This window comes from Psittacula echo (assembly GCF_963264785.1).
Source record: "Psittacula echo genome assembly, chromosome: 18".
NCBI lineage: Eukaryota > Metazoa > Chordata > Aves > Psittaciformes > Psittacidae > Psittacula > Psittacula echo.
The window spans coordinates 835,219-860,004 of NC_137754.1; the positions used below are offsets into that span (position 1 = coordinate 835,219).

The 24,786-nt window shown below is 59.3% G+C and overlaps 5 protein-coding genes across 12 annotated transcripts in view; 1 reads left to right on the top strand and 4 right to left on the bottom strand.

Moving 5' to 3' along the window:
- Window positions 1-18: 18 nt before the first annotated feature.
- APOA5 (apolipoprotein A5) lies at window positions 19-2,693 on the bottom strand (the record flags this gene model as incomplete). Its single annotated transcript, XM_080631626.1, has 4 exons — window positions 19-973; window positions 1,107-1,215; window positions 1,316-1,370; window positions 2,511-2,693. The coding sequence occupies 4 exons, from the start codon at window positions 2,691-2,693 to the stop codon at window positions 19-21; spliced, it is 1,302 nt and encodes a 433-aa protein (XP_080487752.1).
- Window positions 2,694-2,700: 7 nt separating this feature from the next.
- Window positions 2,701-4,013, bottom strand: APOA4 (apolipoprotein A4; the record flags this gene model as incomplete). The annotated part of the gene is made up of 3 exons (XM_080631627.1): window positions 2,701-3,628; window positions 3,720-3,846; window positions 3,965-4,013. The coding sequence occupies 3 exons, from the start codon at window positions 4,011-4,013 to the stop codon at window positions 2,701-2,703; spliced, it is 1,104 nt and encodes a 367-aa protein (XP_080487753.1).
- Window positions 4,014-5,219: 1,206 nt separating this feature from the next.
- APOC3 (apolipoprotein C3) lies at window positions 5,220-5,695 on the top strand (the record flags this gene model as incomplete). Its single annotated transcript, XM_080631591.1, has 3 exons — window positions 5,220-5,292; window positions 5,391-5,517; window positions 5,599-5,695. Exons 1-3 carry the CDS (start codon window positions 5,235-5,237, stop codon window positions 5,693-5,695), a joined length of 282 nt encoding a protein of 93 aa, XP_080487717.1. The 5' UTR covers window positions 5,220-5,234.
- Window positions 5,696-6,008: 313 nt separating this feature from the next.
- On the bottom strand, window positions 6,009-8,958 carry APOA1 (apolipoprotein A1). The gene is made up of 4 exons (XM_080631717.1): window positions 7,425-8,958; window positions 7,177-7,232; window positions 6,831-6,984; window positions 6,009-6,753 (listed from the first exon to the last, which is right to left on the bottom strand). Exons 2-4 carry the CDS (start codon window positions 7,217-7,219, stop codon window positions 6,156-6,158), a joined length of 795 nt encoding a protein of 264 aa, XP_080487843.1. The 5' UTR covers window positions 7,220-7,232; window positions 7,425-8,958; the 3' UTR covers window positions 6,009-6,155.
- Window positions 8,959-9,088: 130 nt separating this feature from the next.
- Window positions 9,089-24,786, bottom strand: part of SIK3 (SIK family kinase 3) — a 55,684-nt gene continuing 39,986 nt past the window's right edge. For 5 of the 8 annotated variants that reach the window (XM_080631708.1, XM_080631710.1, XM_080631711.1 and 2 more), the window contains 11 exons: window positions 21,295-21,438; window positions 18,293-18,443; window positions 17,760-17,885; window positions 17,405-17,490; window positions 16,608-16,717; window positions 15,737-16,079; window positions 14,646-15,517; window positions 11,124-11,287; window positions 10,446-10,578; window positions 10,099-10,266; window positions 9,089-9,781 (listed from right to left, as the gene is read on the bottom strand). In XM_080631708.1, the coding sequence (XP_080487834.1) occupies window positions 10,109-10,266; window positions 10,446-10,578; window positions 11,124-11,287; window positions 14,646-15,517; window positions 15,737-16,079; window positions 16,608-16,717; window positions 17,405-17,490; window positions 17,760-17,885; window positions 18,293-18,443; window positions 21,295-21,438 (2,287 nt within the window). In that variant the 3' untranslated portion in view covers window positions 9,089-9,781; window positions 10,099-10,108. Of the gene's footprint in view, window positions 9,782-10,086; window positions 10,267-10,445; window positions 10,579-11,123; window positions 11,288-14,645; window positions 15,518-15,736; window positions 16,080-16,607; window positions 16,718-17,404; window positions 17,491-17,759; window positions 17,886-18,292; window positions 18,444-21,294; window positions 21,439-24,786 lie in introns of all 8 variants that reach the window. The other 3 variants (XM_080631713.1, XM_080631712.1, XM_080631709.1) reach the window with 2 other exon arrangements.

The following is a 24,786-nucleotide window of genomic DNA, read 5'->3' on the forward strand; positions in this document are numbered from 1 at the left end:
CGCCGCCTTTATTGGTGCTCATGGTGCCCCGGTCCCGTTGCCCTCCCCTATCCCGGCCCCGATCCCGGCCTCGCCGGCGCCGCCCCGCTCCCCCAGGCTGCGGGACAAGTCCCTCCATAGCGCATCGAGGCGGGCGTGCAGGTCCTCCACGGGTGGCGGGTCCCCCTCCAGGTCCCCCGGGACCCGCGTTGACAGCTTCAGCCGCATCTCCTCCGTCTCGTGGTCCAGGGCGCGGGTGAAGTCCTGGATCTGGATGTACGTGTCCCGCCGGAACTCATCCACCCGGCGCTGCACCTCCCGCGCCAGCGCCTCGGTGTAGTGCTCCGGGCTGGGTGGCCGCTCCCGCAGGCTGCCGGGGTAAAGGCTCAGCTTGGTCTTGAGCTGCTCCAGGTTCCTCTGGATCTTGTGGTGCAGGTCCCTGGCGCTCTGGGTCAGCTTGGAGGACAGCTCCTGGATGTACTGGTTGAGCTGCTCCGGGCTGGCCTGGCTGTGCGGGACCACGTTGCGGTGCAGCTCCTCCACGTTGCGGTGGATCTCGGTCACCAGCCTGTCCGCGTACGGGTGGAAGATGCCCTTCACCTGCTCCGTGTGGAGCGCGATCTTGTCGCTGTAATGAGCCAGGAAGCGCTGCACCTCGTCCGCTCCCCCCAGGAGCTGAGCCGTCACCTCCCGGCTCGGCATCAGGTGGCGCCGCAGCTCCCGGGCCTTGAGGGACGCTTGGTCCAGCAGCGCCTCCGTGAAGGGCTGCAGGCGGTAGCGGAGCTCTTCCAGGTGCCTGCCCACCTTGTGGTGCACCTCGTCCACGTACGGCGACAGCTTCACCCGCAGGCTCTCTAGCTCCTTCCGGATGAGCTTCCTCAGGCTCTCCGAGTCCTGCGACAGCCGCGGCTGCAGCCCTCGGTTGAGGGGCGCCAGCTTCTCCAGGAAGTGCCCCATGTAGCTCACCCCATCCTGGGCGCTTCCCTTCAGTTTCCTACAGGAGAGCAGCCGCTGTGAGCACCCCTTGTTGTGCCCTAACACACACATAATAAAGCTGCTGACAGCCTCCATGAGCGTTTGTGTCCCCAGGGTGCTGGGGGCTTGCAGGGTTGACCCGGTGTACTCACGCCATGCCCCTGCCCAGCTTGCTGCCCTGGTGCTCGGGGCTGTCCTTGTCACTCGTCAGCTGGCTCAGGTACTCCCAGAAGCTGCTCCTTGCTGGCTCAGCCGGTGCCACTGCGGGCAGGGGGACAGTGTTAGCGTGGCAGCACCCAGCCTCTGCCCCATCCCACTGCCCCTGCTCATCCCTGAGCCAGCTCCTCCGCTCTGCACCTACCTGGGATGGTGGCCAGGAGGGTGAGGAGCAGCACAGCCTCCGGAGGCATGGTGTGCTGCGGGAGGAAGGAGAGAGGAGCACATCAGCGCAGGGCTCCCCGAGCACTCGTGGGTCAGTGCTCCCTGTGCTTTGTGCCCCATTCACTATGCCCCACAAGGACCTCGCCCCCGGGGTCCCCCATAGGGCCACCAGCAGAGAATGGCACCTGTACAAGAGACATGGGCAGGAGGTGCCCCTCACCCAGCTCCCAGTGCCTCCTGTGTCCCTGCTGCACCGCCGGCCCGCGGCTCCCTTTATACACGTGCAGGGGAAGGTCTTTTGGACCTCACTCGGGTAAACACAACGTGGAGGCTGCAGCTGTGCCTGAGGGCTCACGTGGGGGTCACCTGAGCACCGTGCTCTGGCCTCATCCTGCCCCTGCCCTTTGCAGCCTGGGCCAGAGCTGCAGCGCCATAGGGAACACCTATGGCTGTGGGTCTAATGGAACCCACGACACTGGGATAGGGCAGGAGGATCTGTGACAGGGAAGGGTGAAACAAGCATGGTGGCTGCCTGTTTCCCATCGATCATCCCTGGGATATGAAACCCGCCCCGATTTGGTGTGGTTCCCTTCTTGTTGCCTTTCCCCCAGGAAAAAGGAGCCATGTTTTCAGCCCCGGTCACATCCCCGTGCAGGGAGCTGGGTGCTGACACCGGGCTTTTAAACCAGGAGAGTGCTGCAATGTTTGCAGCGAAGCAGCCCAGCAAACAGGGGCAGGTTTTCCCCATGGGTCAGGGTGCAGGGCTGGGGCACGGGGTGAAGTCCAGCGCGGTGCTGGGGTGAAGCTCCGAGCAGTCACCGGTGCTCTTTGGCACCAAAGTCCACCCTGATCCCTCCCTGTGTGGACACACGGGGTTACCCCGAGCAGCCCTGGGAGCATTCCCATGCCAGGCTCTGTTGCTCCCTACCCATCTGCCTACGGCCACAGCCCCTGCAGGCTGTGAGGATGCTGTATCCATCACCCACCCGGTGCAGCCTGCATGGCCCAGGACCTCATAGCAGCAGGAGGCCCCACTGCAGTGGGGTGCTTGTCTGTATGCAGGATGCTGCCAGTTGCTGGAGCACCCCTGAGTGGTGAGGTCCCGGTCCCTGACCCCTTTCTGGTTGATGGTGGCTGCATCCACCCCCATCCCCACGCTGCGATGAGATCCTCACCTGCCTGCACCCACTCTGTTCCCTTCCCGGCTGCCCTGGGCCGCAGTTTGGGGGTGATGCTGTCCCCTGGACCAGCTGCCCCGGGTTGCCCATCCCAGGCCAGTACACGACACGGAGCAGGCTGTGCACCACACACACGCGTTTATTCGTGCCGCGGGGAGCTGGCCCCGCGCCCGGCACCATCAGGGGCTCAGTCCACAGTGGGCGGAGCGGTGCTGAGGAAGGCGGCCACCTTGTCCCGCACCTCCTTCTCCAGCAGCTCCATGTGGTCCTCGACGCCGGCAGTGCCCGACTCCAGCTTGCCCCGCATGGCCTCCAGCCGCTGCACCAGCTGCTGCCCCAGCGCCTCCCCGAAGGGGGCTGCCCGCTGCCGGAACGCCTCCAGCGTCTGCCCCACGCGCTCCTCCAGCTCCTGCGCCAGCGGTGCCAGGCGCTCCCGCAGGCCCTGGGCATCGCCGCCCGCCGCCCGCTGCAGCTCCTGCACCAGCGGCGAGAGCTGAGCCCGCAGCTCCTCCGAGCTGGCCTCCAGGCGCGTGCGCAGCTCCTGGGCCGTGCGCTCCATCTGCGCCGTCAGCCCCTCGAGCTGGTGGTTGAGCCCATCCTGCACCTCCTGCGCATAGGGGCTGAGCCCCTGCCGCAGCTCCGCCACGCTCCTGCCCGCCTGCACCTTCAGCTCCTCGGCCAAGGGCGCCAGGCGCTCCTTGAGGCTCTCCACGCCGCCGTCAATCTGCTGCTGCAGCCGCTCCGCGTAGGGGCTGAGCGAGGCCTGGATGTCCTCGGTGCTGCCCTGCAGCCGGGCCCGCAGCTCAGCCGCCAAGGGCTCCAGCGCCCGCCGCAGGTCCCCAGCGCCGCGGTCCACCTGCGAGCGCAGCTCCTCGGCGTAGGGGCTCATCCTGGCCTGGAGCTGGCGGATGTTGGTGCCGATCTGCTGGTGCACCTCGTCGGCGTAGGGCGCCAGCTTGGCCCGCAGCTCGGCCAGCTCCCGGTGGATCTGCTCCTTGAGGCGCTGCGAGTCCTGCGCCAGCCGCGCCTGCAGCTCCGTGGCGAACGGCACCAGGCGCCGCTGCAGGTCCTCGGCGTACGAGTTCACGCTCTGCAGGTTGCTCCCCAGCAGGGTGCTGGGGACAAGCGGGTGTCAGAGCCCCCATTTGTGCTCACAGAGCCCTGCCCGGCGCCCCCCGGCATCCCCCTAGCATTAGCCATGCTCACTTGAGCTGCTTGGTGATCTCGGCTTGCTGCAGCTGGTCCACTGTGTCCTTGGCATTGCTGCCCAGCTCCGTGAAGTACTTCCAGAGCACGCTGGCCACCTCATCCGGGTTGACATCAGCCCGGGCTCCTGCATCCAGAGGCTGGGATCAGCGCTGGCACAATCCCATTCCCATGGGACAGCGCATCCCATCTGTGCCCCAGGGCAGGACAGCATCCCAGCATCCCAAACCCGCATACTGCCTCACCTGACACCACCAGGAGCACCAGGACGAGGGCGGCCACCTTGGGAGACATCCTGAGTGCTGGGGAGGCCTGCAGGGACACAGAGCAGGGATGAAGGGAGCCCCATGGTGGCAGCCCCACTGCAGGCAATGCAGGCACCACTGTCCCAGCCACTCACCTGCACTGCCACCACTGCGGTCCTGCGGTGCTGTGCTGCTGTGCCGGAGAGCACCGTCCCTATTTATGCAGCCTGAGCGCCCTCGGTGGCTTCCACGCAGGGCTGGGACACAGGCTTGGGCTTGGACTTTAGCAAGGTCACGACGTGGAGGCGCCTGACGTGCGCACAGCCCTGACATCAGCCACAGCCCTGGCAGCTCCCAGCAGGGTGCCAGGGACAAGGGCAGCGAGGGGATGGGGGTACGTGTACATGGGCACCCCAGAGCAGGGACCCAAGAGCAGCCCCCACCTCCATAGGATGCAGTGATGGACCTGCTGGTGCCGGCTGTGTGGTACCCCGGATGTGCAATGGGACAGGGCATGGGCTGGGGAGATGCTGTGGTGGATGCATGGAGGCACATGAGCAGATGGCATCACTCCCTCTGAGCACAGGCTCCTGGAGGAAGCCCCGCCATAAGGAATGGCAGGACCCAGCTGCTGCGGGATGCTGCGGATTCAGGTGTGCCCTTAACCAGACCGGGACCCATGTCCCTGGCCATGCACATCGGTCTCTGTGGTGTCCCCGCTCCGCGCTGCAGCCGGTGCTGATGTGTCAGGGCTGGGGCGAAGGGCAGGGCTGGCAGGGGCAGGGGGCAGCCGGGAGCCGCGGTGCCAAGGTCCAAAGAGCCCCCGCGGAGCCCCAGGGCTGGAGCAGCCCCGCGGGGCCGGGGCCGCTGGATGTCACCCTCGTGCTGTGCCCACAGCCCCAGGCCTATGCGCACACATGCACCCGGTGTGCACACATGCAGACGCATGCACACGCATGCAGGCACACGCAGAGCCCCGTGCCTTGTTCCCTGGGGAATTTCGCAGCTCCCGGCCGGAGGCAGCCCCTCCGTTACGGACCTGGCACCGCTCGGTCCCTGCACCGCGGCCCCTTCCCGGCCAGCCCCTGACCTTTGCACAAGCTCCGGAGCCGGCGGTGGGAGGGTATAAAGTGGGACCCGGGGCTGCCACAGCCCCAGAGCCCGGCTCAGGTGAGTGGGGAAGCCCGGGTGAGGGTCGCGGTGGGAAAGGGCCGGGGTTGGGACCCCCGTGGGGCCGCTCCATGCCGTGTGCTCTGCTCTCTCCGCAGCCATGAGGGTGTCTCTGCTGCTCCTGCTCGCCTGCACGGCCGTCCTGGCAGCACAAGCAAGTAAGGAGGCTGGGGCCGGGCTCAGGGTGTTTATATACACATATATATAGTGCCTATAGATAGCCTATAGCCACATCCCATCATACTTGTGCCTGCAGGGGCCGATGAGCCCGGGGAGCCCGAGGTGCTGGTGCGGAAGGTGCAGGAGTACGCGCAGAAAGCATCGGCCATGGCCAAGAGCGCCCTGAGCAGGGTGCAGGAGTCGGAGGTGGCTCAGCAGGCCAGGTACCCCCGCGCCCCCCGCCCCGCCCCGCTGCCATGGGGACCATCGGGAGCCGGCGCTGACCCCGTCCCTTGTCCCTGCAGGCGGTGGCTGTTGGACAATGCGGAGCTGGCGAAGCAGCGGCTGGCGCGGTTCAAGGAGCAGCTGGTGCAGCTCTGGAAGGGGACATCGGCCGCGTAGCACCGGGGGGGGCGGACGGGGTGGGGTCCCCCTGATCCCCTCCTGCTGTCACGGTGCTGGCAATAAAGCAGAGCTGAAACAAGCGGTTGTGGTGGTGTCGTTGGGGGTGAGGAGGGGTGGGATGGATGCGCTGCTCCCCCCTGCTGTGGACACGTACCCGGGCACAGGAGTGTGTGTGACCCAGCTCCTGGCTCTGAGTGGGGCACCTCAGTGGCAGGGAGAACCCAGGGCACCCACAATGCAGCTCCCAGTCCCGCACATTCCCTCCCTGCCCGAGCCCCCCTCCAGCATCCACTGCAAGGACTGAGCGAGCTCCAATAACTTAAGTCGTGTTTATTTGACAAAAGGAAGCAAAGCTGAGACCGACACCGGTTCGGGGAGGGGGGGAGGCAGCAGGAGGGCAAAGAGGGGTCCCAGGGCTCCTGCACCGGAGCAGGCAGGGTCAGTCCTGGCCAGGGGCTCAGGCCATGCTCTTCTGGAGGTCATCCAGGAGGGCGATGAAGCGAGTCTTGAGGTTCTCAGCGTAGGGGGTGAGGCGCTCCTTGAAGTCCTGCAGCAGCGGCGTCACCCTCTCACGCAGGTTGCCGAGCTGCTCCACCACCTTGGCCTGGTACTCGGCGGCCTGGGGGATGCCCTTCTCCCGGATCTCCTCCAGCTTCTGGCTCAGCTTCTGCCGCAGCTCGTCGCTGTAGGGTGCCAGGTTCTTGCGCAGCTCCTCCACGTGCCCGCGCAGGCGGTCCCGCGCCTCCTCGGCCACCGGGGTCAGCTTCTCCTGCATCAGCTCCACCTTCTGCTTGGTGAGCTCCTTCAGCTCCTGCGCCACGGGCGCCAGGCGCTGCCGGTACTGCTCCAGCTCCTCCGTCCACTTGGCAGAGAACTGGTCCAGGAAGGGACGGATCTTCTCCTTCACCTCCTCCAGGTCCTTGGTCAGCTCCTGGCGCAGAGCCTCCGTGTCCTTCAGCCACATCTCGCGCACCTCCTTGTAGTAGGGGGCCATGTCCTCCCGCAGCTTGGCGGCGGCTGCGCCCAGCGTGTCCAGGTTATCGGTCAGCTTCAGGCTATGGGGAGCAGGGGGAGGTCACGCACAGCACCCGGGGACCCCGCATCACCCCCCGCCATGCCGGACCCCACTTACTCCAGCTGCTTGCCCACAGCCGAGGACTCGAACTGGGAGATGGCATCCTTGCCGCTGGCCTTCACGGTCTCCAGGTACACCTCCACCATGTCCTTGAGGCGGTCCAGGGGCGCCTGGGGCTCGTCATGCTGCCAGAAGGAGCGGGCCTGGGTGCCTGCGGGGAGAGCACGGTGAGATCAGGACTCACTGCGTGGAGGGACGGCTCCAGCCCTGCCCGGCTCGGAGGGGACCGGGAGCCACTCGGCTGCAGGAAAGCGCTTCCAGCATCAGGCTCTGCTGCCCCATCCCACCGTGTCCCGCAGGGATCGGAGCTGCTCCCCCCAGCCGCAGCCCGGTGAGGACCTACCCGTCAGGCAGAGCAGGGCGAGGGCCACCACCACAGCTCTCATCTTGGCGCTGAACCTGGAGGCAGAGCAACAGAGCCGGGTTCAGGGATCCCCGGGCAGAACCGAGCCCCCATCCCTGCACCGCGGCATTCCCGTGGGTGCCCCGACGGGCACCGCCGCTGCATCCCCGCTGCGCCACCGCATCCAGGAGCAACCGGAGCCGACGACTCCGCGCTCGGGAGCCGCCGGAGCAGCCCCAGGCTCTTACCAGCTCAGTCCCGCTGCTGCTCGTCCCGTCTGAGCCGCGCTGCCCCACGGCCGCTATTTATGCCGGAGGGGCCGTTCCCGGGGGAGATAAGCAGCGGAGCAGCCCAAGAAACCGCTCCCCGCGCGGCCCATGTGGCGCGGAGAGTTCAAGGATCGCGCCGAGGAGCGCGCTTGGCAGCGCCGCGAGCAAACAGGAGCTCCCCGCGCCCGGCCAAGGAGCCTGTTTACGCTCCCGCTGACCCAGATTCCTGCCTGGCTGCGGCCGGGGCCTCCCGGCAGCCCGCGGGGATTGGCCCCGGGCCCGGAGCAAGGTCTGCGCCCGCAGGGGTTTCGCCGCTCGTACCCAGACCCTCGCCCCCTGCGGTAGGACCCAGGAGCCCCTGTCCCGATGGGTCCCCAGGACAGAGGTGCTGGGAGCTGTGCCCAAAGGCATCCACATGAACTGAGCCTGGGTGAGGGGGGACAAGGGGCACAGCAGCAGGAGAGGCTGGGCTGGCTCACTGGGCACTGCACCCTCCTTACCTCCATGGCTACAGCTCCATTCTTCCCTCACCTCCATCCTCATGTGCTCCCCCCAGAGCTGCCCCGCTCCTGCATGTGTTTGATCTGCAACACCGCATTTCCCTGCACAGGGAAGGATGCAGACAGCGCAGGTTCCATGCTGCATCCCAAGGGATAGAGCGGGGCAGGAAAGGGAGGAACACAGTGATCCCGGCTTGCAGCAGGTAGAAGGGGCTGTGCAGGGGGGCTGAGGGCCCTGCACACAGTGCCTGTAGCAAGGAGGGGGCTGCTGCACCTTGAGCTTTCACCCGCGCGGCCGCACTGAGCAACCAGAGAGGAGACGAGGGCAGATCATCATCATGGTTTTATTTGTCATGATCCCACTGTCCAACTAAGAGACGAGTTGCAAGTGACCCACAGAAGAAATGGACTGAAGAGTTACTGAAACTTGGGTTTGGTTTAGTCCAACAGAAACGAGGGAGGGAGGAAGGCAAAAAAATACTTCTGACATTTCCAAAACCCAGAAAGAAGAGCAAAGGGCATTAATATACATTCAACACATACTGCGCAGGTTGGGTACTACAATACAAAGCCATGGTAGGACGGGTGATGCTGCGCGATGGCACGTGGAGCAGGGCCCTGCAGGCGCGGGGCAGCCGAGGGGCTCTCCCCAACACACACAGCGCCATGTAAACAGAGGAAGCCAAACCAAAGGTAGGAGCAGAAGGCGTTCGGCGCTTCCCCGTCCCCCGGGATCACTCCTGGCCGGGGGCAGGCTGGGATGAGGCATGGTGAGGATGTGAGGGCAGCGATGCCGCTGTGCCGGGCTGGTCCCGTGCTTCCTTCTGTGCAAAGGCAGGAGGGGGGGGCTGGGTTTTCCTCTTATAAAAGATCCCAGAAAAGTGTCATGAAGGAGGAGCGGAGCCGTGGATTCCCGAGGGAACGGCCGCCCAGCCCGCACGGGAGCGGGGGAAGCGGGACAAGGGGAGACCAGCGCGCGCCCGAACTGCATCAAGGAGAATACCACTGTGGCCACTGGCATGAGCGAGGGAAACCAGTCACAAGTACAATGTCATCGGGGGAAATAAAACACTTGGAACAAAAGGTGCAAGTCACAATCGATAGAGAACAGAATCTAGGTTAAAAATTCCTCTCAAACGGAAATTCCTTTTGCCTTTTTATTAATAACAATAATAATAAAACAACATTTACCAAAAAAAACAATTCCTACGTGGTCGGGAGGAGGAGCCGAGGAGACAAAGGAAAATCCGTCTTTCCTACGGAAAAGCCAGGAGAAAGAAAAACCCCAAGTGGGATGCAGGTTGGAAAAGAAAAAGACGGGGCCGGAGGGAGAAGGAGCTGATCCTTCAGCACACGGACAGACAGACAGACGGACGGTCGGACGGAGAGGAGGAACCAAAGCAGACCAAGTTGAGACAAGAAGCGTATTGCACCAGGGGTGGGTGCTCCCGGCTGGAGCCGCGGGATCTGCTGCTGGGCCAGCACCGTCCTCGTCCTCACCAGAGCACAGGGACAAAGAGCAGGAGGATGGCACGGGATGAGGGATCCGGGATCCGACCGGCTCCACACCCGCCTGCTCCCTGGGCAGCGAAACCCCTCCAGAGCAGCCCCAGTGCTCGGGCTCCGCGGGGGGCTCCGGCTGTTTCGGTGGGAGTTCCAGGCAAACATGGCAAAGGAAGTAAAGGAACCAAAGGAAGGGCAGGCTGGCGGAGCAGAGCATGAGGAGAAGGGCCATGGTATTCCAGTTAGTCAGAAATACTACGGCAATTTGGCGCAATGCTGCTAGATACTGTTGGTTTAAAATGGACCTTTTCGTTTCAAAGCTGTACAGAAAACCTGCAAGAGAGGAGAAGCAGAGGTGTTAGGAGACACCAGAGGACGGCAGCGCTGCTTCCACAGCCCCAACTGCATTCCCAATCCCAAACCACAAGCAACGCCCTGGGAGGGAGACACAGGGCTCTGACAGAGCAGCCAAGCACTGGCAGGAGCCTGCTGATGAGCAGGGGACCACAGCCATGGGAGCCTGGAGCTGCCGGTCTCTTCCCAGCCTGACACCAGCCCTGGAGCAAGGCAGCAGGGAATGGGACACATGGCCGTCCAAACAATAGGCAAATGACCCTATATTGGACAGAGGAGGACACCTGAATACTCACTCCCTCCTGGCTACACCCCTGCCTGCTCCATCCCAAAGGGCACCTCCGGGTGCTTGTAGCTCAGTAGGACATCTGTAATACATGTCGATGGGTAACAGGAGGTGTTTAGATGCTGGTTGCCGTCACCTAGGTTGGGATGCTCTTGACCTTCCAAACTCTCCCCACATTCTGTAAGGGCAAAGAACAGCGTTGGAGTCTGCACAGGAGGTGCCCAAACCCTCCCCAGCTCCCTGCAGGCACTGCTCACTTGGAGGGGAGGTGCTCTGCACCCCAGATGGCGAGCTGCTGCCCTCAGCTCCTGGCCCAGATCCCCCATGTCACACCCCTGCAGCTCGGCAGGTCCTTACCATCGCTGTCTCTGTCACGCAGCTGCTGGCTGGCCATCAGCGACGACTGGCTGAGGACAGCGTCCGACATCCGAGCAGAGCTTAGTGCTTTTCCTGCCATTAAACTCATTCCAGGCAAGTTATCCAACTGCACCTGCGGAGAGAGCAGCACACAAGTCAAAGGGGGATCAGGACAAAGCATCCCTCTGCTGCCCCAGCTCTCTGGGAAGCCTTCAGCAAGAGATCCTAAGTACAAGTGAAAAGCACACACCATAGGCACAGCTTAGGTGCAGCCACTGTCCCCTCGACACATGAATGGACTGGACAGGCCGAGTCCCTTCCAGACCCACACTGAACTAACTAGGGCAGAGCCCTTCGCACTTAGAGCAGAAGGAAGCTGCAGCAGAGAACACATCCAGCTGTGGACAGGACAGTTCCCAGCAGCCCAAAACACAGGCTGCTTCATCAGACGACATGGGGGAAAAAGAGCTGCTCCACTGCAGCAGCCACCCTGGGGCAACCCTTGAGCAGAGGAGGAGCATTCCACATGGGTCTCTGCTAAAGTGTGTTCCCTAACTTAAGCATTCCATGAGGCTTTCCATTCCCAGCACCCCACAGAGCCAGGTGCTGCCTGTCCTACAGGACACCTTGTACATAACCCCCACACAGGATGGAAGCTCTGTGCTGCTTCAAACCTACGTAGGCATCATCACTGTTCTGGATGGTGTGATGTCTCTGCAGGGTCCTGGGCCGCGGGTGCTCGCTGGAGGCGGGTCGCACGGGATAGCCCAGCCCATTGTGGTCAGGCACCTGCATTGCTTGGCCGGGGGAGCTCCTGTCCATAGAGTTCCCTACGATGGACTCTTCAAAGTCAGGCAAGACACAGAAAGGACAGGTTAGTACGAGGAACCTGCAGCTCTCACCGCAAACTATAGATCTGAGATGCAACGGCATGAGCACTCACTGGTGGAAAGGGACACCCCCATTGCTCTTATGCAGTGATGCAGCACCAGGGCCCCCCCAGTGGCACTTGGACAGGCTTCTCCCCCCAGCACTGAGATCCCAAAGACCCCAATGCTATCTGCCTCCCATCGGGTCTACAAAAGCAGCCTAAAACCAGAGGGGCAAAGGCACCAGAGCACAGAAGCCAGATCCTTTCAACCTGCTTCCCAGCCCTGCTGCCTTCCCCGCCACCTCCTCCAGGCCTTGTCCCCATCATTGCACAATGAGGAGGGAGAAGCATCTCCCCAGCCTCCACGCGGGACGTTCCAGCAGCACAGCCTTGCTGGAAGGGCTGGCCAGGATGTTCACTTTTATCAGATGACTTCTCCCTGCCCTCCCACAATCTGGCTGTAGGAGTACATGAGTGATCCGCCTGGCAAAGTCCATCTGCACTGCAAGCTCTCATGTCCGAGGGTAAAGGCTACACTGCTATCAAGCAAAACCTCCCATCATCGAGTACACGATGTTTTGAATAAAGTCCTGAGGTAGGGAGCAGCTCGTCATTGGGTCTGATGCTTGTAAACAGCTCTGAGCAGCCCTGTGGAGCACAAACATACTGACGTGGCCACGAGCACCGGGGAGCTGCCCTCAAGTGACACACAGAGCAGGCAGAGCCCCACCAGAGCTGCCTGTTGGCACAGTGGGCAGCACTGTCCTGCTGCGCCAGGACACAGCCCCACACTGCTGGGTCTGCAATGGAGGGATGCCAGGAAGGTGCTCCCAGGGACACCTGTCCATAAAGTGACTGGGATTCAGACAGGACCCGCTTGCAGGAGCACAAGCAGGGCTGGCACAGTGCTCCCAGTGCCCTTCCTCCCCTGCAGACAGCTCCGGCTGGCCGGGGATGGAGCGAGGGCAGTCAGATGTGGCCAGCCTCCCCCTTCCTTTGCACAACCGTGGGGTTACGTGCGGTTAACAGTCAGCCTTCCCGGAAAAGGGAGAAGGAAAACATGAGGTAAGAGCTGCTGGCGGGGCCGTGCCACCCACATGCTGCTCGGGACAGCGCTCCAACTGTGGGAACGGTTGTTTGGGCCGGCTCCTCCAGCTCCAAACACAGCCCGGAGCAGGACTGCTCCCACAGCCGGCCCTGCTATATCGGGACGAGACCCCTCAGCCTGGACTAGCCTGGACCCAGGACACAACCACACGCATCCCGTTGCCAGCACGGCACCTCGGGGATGCGGAGGGCTGAGGGATGGGACAGCAGGAATTCTCCCTCCTCTCCTCACCCCAGCCCTGCTCCAGCCGCCTGAACCCGGAGCAGGAGCCCTTCCATCCCCTTTGTGTCAGTGCAGCATGTGACACTGGCACCACGGGCCGCCAGCTCCACTCCTTCGGGGCCGAGCAAGGCAGGTTTCCCATGGGCAGCATTCCCAGCCCTGCGATGGATGGAGCAAAACTGGAGCAAGGCTGCTCGAAGGCAGTGAAGTCACATCCTAAACACGGCTCTGGTGAACGCTCTCTCAGTCACTGGCTGTGATGCTCAACAGAGAAGCCAGGGCTCTCCGATCAGGGACAGCACGCTCCATCAGCAGGCACTGTGAAGGTACACCTCACTCGAGGGAAAACACTTGGTGACCTGGGGCAGAAGAGACAGTTCCCCCTCTTTTCACAGGAGAAGCTGTGGCCTCCTAACACAGTACAGGGAAAACAACCGGAAAAGCCAAGGAATGTGGCTATGAAAGCCTTCAGGAGAGGAGCTGTGCTTGGCCAGGGAAGGTCTCCCCAGCCAGCCCTTGGTGCCTGCACACAGCACACTTGGGAATGCCGGGGGTACCCTATGTGTGAGTGAAGCACCAGCACGGACCCTGAGGCTGTGCAGGGTTTAACTGCAGATAAGGGTACCCAGGCTGTGTGGAGCAGCACAGGCCTGAGTCCAAGTGGGTTACTGAAGGCAGGAGGAAAGCAGCACGAGCGGCTGCATCTCAGCACAGAGTTTACTCCATGAGCCCTCTGACAATGCGCTTACACAACACTATTTGTAAACATTTACTTGCTTTTACTCATTTACGAAGTCTTGGAGGGTAAAGTCCTCTCCCTTGTGTAACCAGTGTGAGCACCACCAGTATGGGGGCAGAACTTCAGTAAATCCTGTTGTTCATCTAACGGTCCATGGCATTAGGAAGCAAACTTCTGAATACCATAGTGATTTGGTACAAAACGCACCTCCAGACCTTCCACCTTCACCTGGGGTGACTCTCCCCTTCCATACTTCAAGCGCCACAGGGAGAATGAGGTGCAGGAGCAAACACATTGGTTATCCAGGATTGTAGATTGGACTGCAGAACAGCCGAGCCTCGTCCCTACCCTGCCCGTGCTCCAGGGGACCAGGGCCTGGCACGCTTGCTTTGCTCTCCATGCCACTCTGTTCCAACCCAGTACTTTCCCAGCAAACCCGTGCTGTGCCCCCAAACAAAGCCAAGCCTCTTGTGCTCTGGACACTGCCCCTCTGCAATAGGGCCTGCTGTGCCAAGGGCAAGCTGATGGCTTCAGATCAGCACAGCTCTGTCTCGCTGTGAATACTGATCCTTCCAGCTCAGCCTGGAAAGCCCTTTTCTCACCAAAGCTCTCCTAGCAAGGGGCCAGGATGGTGCTTTTCATACAAAGAAGGCTGGGAATTACAGCTCAGGCAGGAGCTTCTCTTACACTGCACTGTTGCCAACGCAGCCACCAAGGAGCAAAGGCTTCCAAGTAGCAGAGAAGGTCTTCAGATGCTAATAGCAAGTTTAAACTCACTTTCCCCAGAACCATCCCCTTCTAGTTCAGGCAGGGATGGAGCCTTGCTGCTGCTGCCCAACGTGCCAGAGGAGCTGCCTCAAGGCAGCCCTAGCAACAAGACATCTACCACCACTCTCAGGGCTATGCTGATCACTTAACTGTTTCCAGCCTGTTTTATGCGGGATTGGGAACATCACCAATGGGAATAACAGTATCAACAGCACACAGCATCCCCGAGAAGATGGCAGTGTACTACTGGGGCCTGGCCTTCACCTGCCTGCAGAAGTAGGTCACACTTCAAAGAGAAGCTGCTGCTCGGGTTCCCTTCTTATTTAGCACTGTTTATTAGAGACTATGCCTGCATTTACTTAAGGCCACAAAGCCGGAAGGAATCCAGGTATCTCTGTGCTATGCAGAGCATGTCACGGAAGCCCCCAGCAGGGAGGCCGGCAGCACGCAGGCAGCAGGGCACAGTGTTCCATCAGGAGCAGGGAGCCTTACCTCTGCTGGGCACCTTACTCCTACTGAAGGCAGCCGCGGGCTGATGCCTGTACTGGTGTGTCCCCAGCTCCTGAGCGTGATTAGCAGTTCCTAGCAAGGGGTCTGGGTCCCCGTGCCCTCCTGCGCTCACGAGCAGAGGGCTCTCGTGGCAGCCTTTGGTCAATGTGTTTGCAGTCTTACTGTCAGGAAAGCTGTCCCTGGCCCCCTCGCACGCGCAGTCCTCCTCCATGCTCTCCGAATGGAACAGGGCTGGCTGGTGCACGTATCCGTGCGGCGGCACTGACGCAGGTACCTGCTGGATACATTCTTGCGCCCTGATTTTTAAGAGATGCTGGGGGCTGCTCTGTGGGTGGTACGTGTCAGCACTCTGATAAGGCAAAGACAACGACTGGCGCTCCGAGAGGCTCTGTCCCACGCTGGCGCCCATGCTCCCAGCATCCCCTTGACTCATATGCCTGAACAACTCTTGGAATTCTTGCTGCTGCTGCTGCTGCCGCCGCTTGATAAGCTGTGCAAATTCTAACTGGGGCAGCCGCATGTCCGTGTGCCCCGTGAGCGAGTGCCGGGGGGAAAGCAGTCCCTGGAGGATGTGCGGTACCTGCTGGTGTCGGCTGTAGTCGGGAGGCGTCGGGGACAACAGTGCTTGCTGTAGTGCGGATGTGGTGTAGTGCTGCTGCTGCTGATGTGCGCTCTGTGGGAAGCTGGGGTACTGGTCGAGCTGCGGGACCTTGAGAGCTTGCTGAGCTGGGGGGAACCCCACTCCTGCGGCCGGGCTGTAGCTGCCGGGGGACACGCGAGGCTGCTCGGGGTACAGGTGGGGGTGTAAGTGCACCTGGTCGTAGTTGGCGGGGGGATACCTGCTCACGTTCAGGCTGCGGAGGACAGAGCAACAGTCACTGTCTCATCAGTGAGCATCAGGAGGCAGGCAGAGCTGCTCCCTGAGGCAGACCCTCACAGGAACTGCTGCCCAGGGACAGGGAGACAGCTCAGCTCCCCAAAACCAGTGCTGGGCTAGTGAGGAAGCCACATCCCAGCCCGAGATACCCACCCATCCCCATCCTCCCTGCCTGGGGAAGCAGCAGCATCCTTACCTGTGCGACTCGGCGCTGTCGGCGCTGAGCTGCTTGGATAACTGCCTGTGGCCGTAGGAGAGGGAGGCCATCAGGTTAGCGCGGTGCTGCATCTGCATCTGGTTGGCGCTGGGGCTCATGGGCATGCCCCGCGCATGGGAGGACAGGCCCTGCCCGGCCACCAGGCTGTTGCTGACCATGTCGCTGGGCTCCTGCACTTGGATGGTGACCTGCTGAGGCTGCGACTGCTGCTGCAGGCCCAGGCACGTCAGTCCCATGTTTGGGGGAGGGGAACAGTTACCGGACTGCGGGAAGATTGTGTTGTGGGACGGCATCCCTTGGAACTGGGACTGGGAGGCGGCACCTGTGGGAACAAAGACCCTCAGCACCCGCAGCCAGCGAGGGGCAACGCTCAGGAGTGAGTCCTGCCCTGCTGAGGAGCTGCTGCTCTTCCGGGACACGCTGGGAGTCCCGCTAAGTGGGTGACAAGGAGTGCGACTCCCGACTGCGAAGTCACGCCGCACCGGCGCGCAAAGGTCACAGCTACAGCCCCTTCCACAGAAAGAGAAACAAAGCTGAGGCCATTTGCATAAAGCCTAGAATATCAGCCCTGCCTCCCCACCCCCGGGAGCGATAAGTAAGGATCTTGTGACAAGAAACCCAAGAGCACATTCCAGCTGGCAGCTCCTCGCGAGCTCTCGATAACACCAGCGCTTGCTGCCAGATGGAGCAGCTTTTCCATCAGCACAAACTGCGCAAGGACTGGGCCACAGGGGGACCAAAGCCCCCAGCTCCCCCCGCACCTGTGTCCCCAGAGCTGTGATCGGCCCATATGGCTGTGCCAAGAGCCCACCCCAAGGAGCAGATGGCTCCGTGCAGCGCCGGCGCTTACCGTGGGGCTGGAGCACACTGCTGCTCACAGGAGGTGGGCTGCTGTTGGGTTGCCTGAAGAGGTGGTTATTAGGGTGGTTCGGGGGCGGGCTGGATGGCTGAATCCGTAACCTACACAGGGAAACAAGCACTTCACCATCACGCCTGCTCCTCATTAGGATGCCTTTCCAACTGCAAGAGCTGACGCCAAATGCTGTGTTTCTTGTGTTTTAAATAAACACCATGCAGCCCTGTTGGGATCCCAAGCTCTTTCCAGCTTGGCTTCTCCTCTAGGAGCCATCCAACTTGCCTATGCCATGCCCATAGTGAACATAACGTGGGGGCTACACCAGAAACATGGGTCAAGGGCACTGCAGGCTCGCCTCCTGCCTCAGTGCAGCTGGTGAGGAACCTTCCCCTCTGCTTTCCCGTAAGCCAGGCTGCCGCATCCCTAGCCAGGGCGCTGAAGCCAAGGACAGTTACCTAATGAAAGCCTGAACTGGTGGGAGACGTCCAGAGCAGCTCTGGGCAGGAACCACCAGAGAAACGGGCTACCAAAGGGAAGGCACTTTCCAGCCAGCCAAGAGGCAGAACTGTCAACCATCTGCTCAAAGCGAGCTTGTGCCTTTGACTCGTGTCCCTCCGCCTCTAAAAGCCCTTCAGACAGAATCCAGCTACAAGGACCAGGCACGCTCACCAGGGAACTGGCTATGCCATCCTAACTGCATACGCTTCCAGCTCAGCTCTGACTCTAAGTGGGTTCGCTCACACCAAGAGTAAAGCCCTCTCCCCAGAGCTTCCCTAAAGCAGTTTCTTTACCTCTGAAGCTGGTGAGTGAGCAGAGCTGGCTGGTTTTCACATGGAGCTTGCAAGGGTGGAGATGGCTGCGGTGGCCGGATGCAGTCCTGAACCAGGCACCAAAACAAAACAGAAAGTGTTTGCAATCCATAGTGTCTCAAGTAGTCCATTCAAACACTGACTGGTGAGTGGGACACAGCGAGGTTCAAACACTGAGTCCCTGTGTGCTGCTATCGCAGCAGTGTGCAGGCACCACTGCTCAAGTCCTTCAGGCTCCCTCCTCATGGCAGCCAGCCAAGCAAACCACCCTCCTCTGTCCCATCAGGACCTGTTGTGCCTGCAGCAATGCAGGGAAACTGAGCTCAGGCTCCAGTACCTGAATCTGCTGATGAAGAATCTGATGGTGCTGCTCCTGCTGGTACAACATGTGCTGCTGCTGCGTCTTCTCCAGCGTCCTCTCGTCCATGTGCCCACCATACATCTTCTGAAGCTGCTCACACTCCTGCAATGAACCCAGTGAAGGCTGTAAGTGCACAGCACATCATAGAGGTGCTCTTTGCAGCCTATCCATGTGAAAAAGCCAGTAAAGAGAGCCCAGTCTATTGACCTGGATAGAATCAGGTGTGGAATAACACAGCCAGTTTAAGCTTTAACAGAAAAGAAAGGGTGCTGTGCTCCCCGGGAAGTGGGGTGTCAGCCCCCAAGGCTCCTGGCCTGCAGGAACAGCACATGCATTTAGAGGACACTCAGCAGAGCTGCTGTAGATGTACAGAGAGGCTGCAAAGCTACCACTGCACGTCTTCAGCCATCAGTGGTGAAGGTTTCACCTTTCTGTTTCCTGAAGCAGCGAGGCTCAGACAATAAAAGCCCCTGCAGAGGCTCTGTTGAGGACCCGCAGCCCTCTCTTACCTGCTGAAGCTGCTTGATGCTACTGTTATTGCCCATCTTCTCCAGGTGGGCTTTGAAAGCCTGGATGCTGGCAGCACCATCGGAGAAGCGCCGAACCGGGGAGAAGCGCTCGGTGGGGAGGTGCAGAGTATTGGAGTCCTTGTAAATGGAACTGAACACATGGGGAAGTGGGTTAGAGATGCCAGAAACCGAGAAACACAGCGGTACAGAGACATTTACACCAGCAACGCCAAGCTCTACCTGCCCACTCACCAAGAATAAACCATGGTTTAGATCAGTAACAAAGTGCCATCACCACTGCAAACAGGAAACAGGATTATCAGTATCTTCAGTGCCTGGGCAGACAAATGTGTTCTAAGGTTGGGGATGACTTGGCCACAAACCAGATTCCAGGTGGGCCGCAACTCACAGTCCATCCATTCAGCTGGATCTATCCCTCAGCTGGAAAAGGGTTACAGAAACCATTCAGCATCCTAAGCACTTAAAATTCACCTCCTCAGTCGCACTTCCTGAGCCTTCCACCTTCCCAGGGCCCTGACTACATCTGATGCCTGTGGAAAACACAGGAGCACATGGAGGAAGGAGCCTCTGAGGAGGAAGAGGGGCTGGCATCCATGCTCAGAAATGCACTGAATTAAAACAGAGGGCAAGAACCTAACACTGCACAGGAGGGGACATGTAACACATGAATGGAGCTGGCACTTCACTTGCAGCACCATCAAGCATCTGGGCACTACAAGCACATTCCCTTCACAAGGAAGTTTCTTCTTCACCATCAGAGGGAGCCAGATTTTTCTCCAGGAGCTGTTTTACCCCAAAGTTGGGGTTCCCCATCCCCAAAGTCGAGCATTAAGATCCTGCCTGCCATTAGGCACAAACTCTACCATCACTAGCAAAGCTGACCCTCCATACAGGGGTCACAGTGTGCCTTACAACAAACAGAACCAGGTTTCTCTGCCTGCCCTCATGGTTCCTATGCAAATGCAATCTCTATAAACCCCAGCAAACATTACTTAATGGCCTTTGTCTGTGAGGTGGCCTCAGAGATATGGGCTTTACAGCACCTCTGACATCCTGGCACTAAGCCCCATGGAGCCCCTCTAGCAGCAACCGGTGTGGTCCTGACCCATGCTGCTGCAGGCAAGGTACTGCTGTGGCTACGCTGAAGATGGCCCTTGACCAAAGCCTGTTCCACAAAGTGAAGCAATTTTGCCCAGAGAAGCTCCCCCTTATCGGAAGGTGACCGATGCTGGACCATGTCCAGCACAGTGGGTTCAGTCCTTGTCACTTGCTCTGCCTTAGCAGGACATACTGCAGTCTGTACAGATTACACACAGCTTCCTTCCAAGGACAGAGCTGTGCCTCTGCCTTCTGATGCCATCCCATCCATTATCCTGGGCTATTTGATCTCCTCTTGTACTGACGGGAAGCAGAAGCTACAGATAAAATTATGCTGAGATTCCCAAACCCATGTGGCAGGGCAGGACAGTTGTACTGCTTTGTACTGTGGTTGTACTTCAATTCTGCCTTCAGATACTAAGTTATCATGACCAAAACTTGGTGCTGCGTAAGAGGATGGCTTAAAATACGTGAAGTGCTGAAATAAAACCCTCCTGCTACTCAGTAACTAGGTCTAGTGACGTGATGACAAAGAGTGCTAATGGTTTCTGTGCCATACGTGGCTGGAACACAACATGGGGCGATCTTTTTAGGCCGTGGTCAGATGAAGTTTCTGTGATTTCATAGGTAAAACACTGGGCAGGCTCACAGCGTGTTACAACACCGAGGCTGGAATGAGCAGATACCACCCTGTGCATGATGCAACGGCCTTGGGATGCCAAAGCCAAGAGGCAACACCGATGTATTTACAGGGCAAGTGTGTTTTAACAGCCTTGCCAAAGATTGAGCCCTGCAGTGGGCAAGGGACCCAGCTTACCTTTGGGGTTTGAAGCAATCCTGAAAGCAGGACACAGCACATTCTGGTGGTTTTGCAAGCTGCACTCCTCTTCCTATCAAGCTGTGACCCTAGAAATCTCTCCCCTCCTGCTCTTCCCATCCCCCAAGCACCTCTGTGAGGGAGTAACTTCAGGGTATGGAGGTGCTTATCTCGGCATTCCGGAGCTCCAGCGTGGCACTAGCCCTGGCTCAGTCTGCTCAGAGTTCACCTGTCTCTGCTGATTACATCAGTGCTCAGCTCAGCAGGTATCTGGCTACAATAAAAAGCGCTTTGTCAAATCTGCCAGGGTGAGCTGGCTGCAGACTGACCACGAGCACCAATCCAGCCTGGCAGGAGCCTGCTGTCTCAACAGCTCCCAGCACAGGGCATAGCGCTGGGGTGCGAGCTCCCTCCCTGGCATTGGCACCTCCGGTCTGCTGCTGTGGCAAGGACTCTGTGCCAGGCTAACACCTCTTCCCTCGCATTTGAGTGTGCTCAGATCACTCTGCAGAGGTTCCCTCTTTCCCAGGCACTGTGATTTTCAGAACAGAAATAAAAAGACTCTTGAGGAGCTTTGCAAAGAGACTTTGCAGTCAAAACACACAACTCTGGTGCAGAACAGTGAGGTTTTTCAGCTCTGGTGTAGATGACTCTTGGTGCAGTCTTTTGCCTGTATCTGCCTCCAAAAATGTTCTGTAGAAAAGGTGCTATCTACTGCGAGTTGACACCTACCATTACAGCAGAGAAAAGCTTTCCTCCTGAATGAGCAGCTCATTCCCAACCCTTATTTCATGGTAAATCACCCCCCAGCCACAAAATGAGGACTGGGGGGGAAGAGCCAGCTGATCCCTGCTCTGCATGGCTTGGTGTGCACACTTGGTGTGCTCGGCACAGTGCTCCCCAGCACGGCCAGTCACCCTCTGCTCTGTGGCTCTGCTCTTTGTCCCTGTTCCTCCTCCTCCTCCCTCCCTGCCAGCAGGACGTCCTCAGTGCTCCATTCCAGACGCCCTGTGAGCAGGTTCCTGGTGCAAAGCTGCCCGAAGGAAGGGCCGGTGCCGTTACTCACCGGTGCTGGTCGGGGACCAGGTGCGGAGCCCAGGCCCGGGGTCGGAAGGACTGCTGTCCTAGCTGCCTCTGCAAGTCTGGAGGGATTTCAGCTGTAGGGTTGGTCATTGCCAGAGTGTGCCTTTTTGACCTATTTGCCAAGTATCTGCAACAAGCAGGAGCACATTTGATAAGAGACTGATGGGAGAACGCCTAAAAGAGGGAGCGTTAGATAGCCCAGAGGAAATGGGAAGGAAGAAGGCTGCTGCAGTGCTCGGAACCGACCGGGGAGAAGCACGCCCTGGCCCTGCTGCCCGTGCCCATCACACCACGGGGTCCTCAGTGCCCAGGGAACAAGGGCAGCTCCAGCTGCCTGCCTCAGAAGGGGAGAGCAGTCATCAGCTCTTCCCAGCAGGAAAGCCATGTTTCATAGAATTATACAGTCATAGAACACCTCAAGTTGGAAAGCTCCCATAAGGATCATCAAGTCCAACTCCCTGCTGCTGGCAGGACTACCTAACATCTCAAGGGGAGTGCTGGTATTTCCCTTTGGGAATACCCAGGTGATGACCTGCCCTTAAGTGGGTTCACTCCCCTACAGCAGATCTCTCCCAAGGCCTCACTGAGCCTCAGGGAAGGCTGCTGCACGCATGGAGCCAAGAGACGAGTCACAGATAACCCAGAGCAGGGGCACAGAGCAAAGCTGCTGCTTCACTCGCCCTTGCAGGAAGCTTCTGCACTTCAGACCTACCCCGGGTCTCACCGGGAGCAGTGACCACTTGTGACAGCAGTTCCCTGCCCGAGGGCCACCCCACCAGGGCTGATGGGTGGGCAGAGCCTTTGGCTGCCCAAGGCGATGAGGAAGGGCGCTGGGGGGAGGAAGGCCGGTGCTCAGCCGGTCCGAGGGCGCCATCTAGTCCCTGCTCCGCTCTCCAGGGAGTTGGGAATCACCCGGTAAAGCCAGCGGGAACCCGAGCAGGGAGAGGGGTCCCTTCCCGTGGGGCACAGCCCCAGCACTGGGGCAGCAGCTCGAGCTAAAGCACCCTCTGCACTGCACCTGAGAGACTGCAGGAGTCCCTCCAAGGACTGGGGAGCACCCAGGGCAACACCAGGAGCCTCTGCTTCAGCAAGGATGGCACCAAGGGCCACAGAGCCACACAGCCCTGAGCTGCAGTTGTGGCTGCAGGGATGCCCGGAGCAGCTGGGGCACGGGGCCAGCAGCGATAACAAGAGCAGGGGACGAGCACTTCACCCACTCAAGGCCAGCGGATGAACCCAAGTGGGTGAATGGCCACTTGGGAACTTAACTCCTGTTCTGGTGCACCATCTGGTAACGGGGACAAAGATCACTTGGCCAGTGACACCAGGGATACAAATGGGGTTCTCACCTTCCCTCTTTTCCCCTGCTAAAGCTCCCTACAACTTCACCCGGTGAAGCACAGAAAAGCAGCGAGCAGGAAAGCTGTTGCCTCCTCAAAGCCCAGCTTTCTCCTTGCTAGCTGCGGAAGCCACTTAAGCAGAAGAGAGCAAGTTAACAGAATGAAGAGTGCTTGGCCTTGTGGTAACTTGCCAAAGGCTGTGCCATTAGCTGTTTAAGAATCATTTGATGCAGGCGGGGAATGTTTCCCAAAGAGCTTTACGGTTGTGGTTTGCTAAGATCATTTCATTTCAGACCTCGAGGGAACAATCCAATCATGAGCTATAACAGCGGTTTGGGTGGAAGAAAGTTCCCCAAAGCTCCAAGGAGATGTGGCTGTTCCTTGGAACACAGGAGATATGCTCTGTTCTCAAGGTCAGGCTGAGAAAGGCAAAACCTGCTCACTGAGGGCTGGACACAGCGCAGGGTTCTGGGAAGCTAAATATTTGCATCTGTCCCTCATGCTAACACTATTTACCCTTCTCCTCTGGTGACTACTGATGGGTTGCAACATCAGGGGGTGGAGAGCAAGTTAACACACAACCTGGACCAGGCTTTTTCTGGGCCATCTGGTGGAAGAGGAACACGTGGTATGAAAGGGCTGAGGGCAGCACTGTCGAGAGCAGCCAAGTGACCTACGGATGGGTCCAAGCAGACTTGCCTTCAGTGGGAGCTCAGCATTTCAGCAGCCTGCATCCCACGAAACACTGGGGGGGGAGGCTCAAAGTGTTTCCAGCTAAGCTAATGCTTTAACTTAACACTCAACTGAAACCATAGGGTTTAACACAGGAGAGGTGAAAACCTGCCCAGAATCAGATTTATCTGGTTTGCACAGTCAGAAACACTGTCCACCATCAGAGGTGATGTCAGTGGACATCACAGGCTCTGAATGAGACCTTTCAATAGGCAGCTAGGCAGCACATGTGTGTGCAGAGCACAGCACACAGGGCTCAGCAGCTGACAGAGACTCACTGCAGCCACAGTACCAGGAGCAGCATGCTCCTCATCCGCTCAGTGCTGTGACCTGGCCTCGATTCTCTCCTCGTGCTGCCTTGCAGCTGGGGCAGGTCACGAGCATGGACCCTCCCAGTATCATGGCTCAGAGGATGAACAGCAGCTCGTGAAGAACCAGGGTCTAAGGCTACGCAGAAGACACGAGATGTGCTCTGGGTCATCTCTAAAGCAGGGCTGGAAGTGAGTTCGTTCAGGGCACCAGCTCTGACTTTCTTGTAAGCTCAGGCAGAAGAGGAGTCTCATCACACACACTGCACAGTCTGTCACTGCACACACCCACTGTTCAAATCCCCCTTTGCTCTGGAGCACTGGAAAGAAAGAGCTGGCAAAGGCTCTGGAGCACAGCATCCACCCACCCCAGTGCTTCTCTGCCTGCCCCGAGCCCCAGGCTGAATCCTGCTCCCGAGCGCAGCCCCTGAGGAACGCTACCTTGCTCAAGGTGATGGCCTCTACAACCTGGGGGAGTCCAGAAACGTGTTGGGTTTGAGGTAAGCAGCAGGAGCACTCCGAAACCACACTCACCACACGTAGTGCACCAGCCGGTTAGCAGAGAGGGACTATGCAAAGCCACTACGAAAGTGTTAGCCAGGACAAGGTTAGTGTTCTCATGGATTGAGGAAGTACAAGCATGTTCTACCCGCCTCCTAGTATGTATTTGGAGCAAAGACAACAGAAGTTTCCAGCCTGGTATCTAATGATCCCTTCCTTATTGGTGCAGACTATTTTAAGGCTTACTGCTAAAATTAGCAGGTACCTGTATTTCCAGCAAGCTCACTTTGTTTAAGGCATCAGAGTTGGATGTTTACTGCATGTCTTGATACAAAAGCTGCATTGCCACCCAAGGCCACAGAAGAGCTCTTCCTACCTCCATCACTCAGCAGGGAGGGGTGAATCACTGAGCACTCATTTGCAGGTTAGTGTGGATTGCATGCTGGTGCACACTAAGCAAAGGAATTTAGCAGTTTCAGAGTTTCTGGAGAACCTAGTGCTTAATTAGCTCCCATTCCAGGGGGAAGCCAGCTCTGTAAGCACCTAGCAGTGTCAAAGGAGGAACTGCCTACAGCAATCAACACCCACAGAACA

Coding starts and splice junctions, on each gene's coding strand:
- APOA1 (XM_080631717.1), bottom strand. CDS start 7,219: ATGAGAGCTGTGGTGGTGGCCCTCGCCCTGCTCTGCCTGACGG. Junction 6,985..7,176: donor CGCCCTGCTCTGCCTGACGG/GTAGGTCCTCAC, acceptor CTCTCCCCGCAG/GCACCCAGGCCCGCTCCTTC. Junction 6,754..6,830: donor GCTGTGGGCAAGCAGCTGGA/GTAAGTGGGGTC, acceptor TGCTCCCCATAG/CCTGAAGCTGACCGATAACC.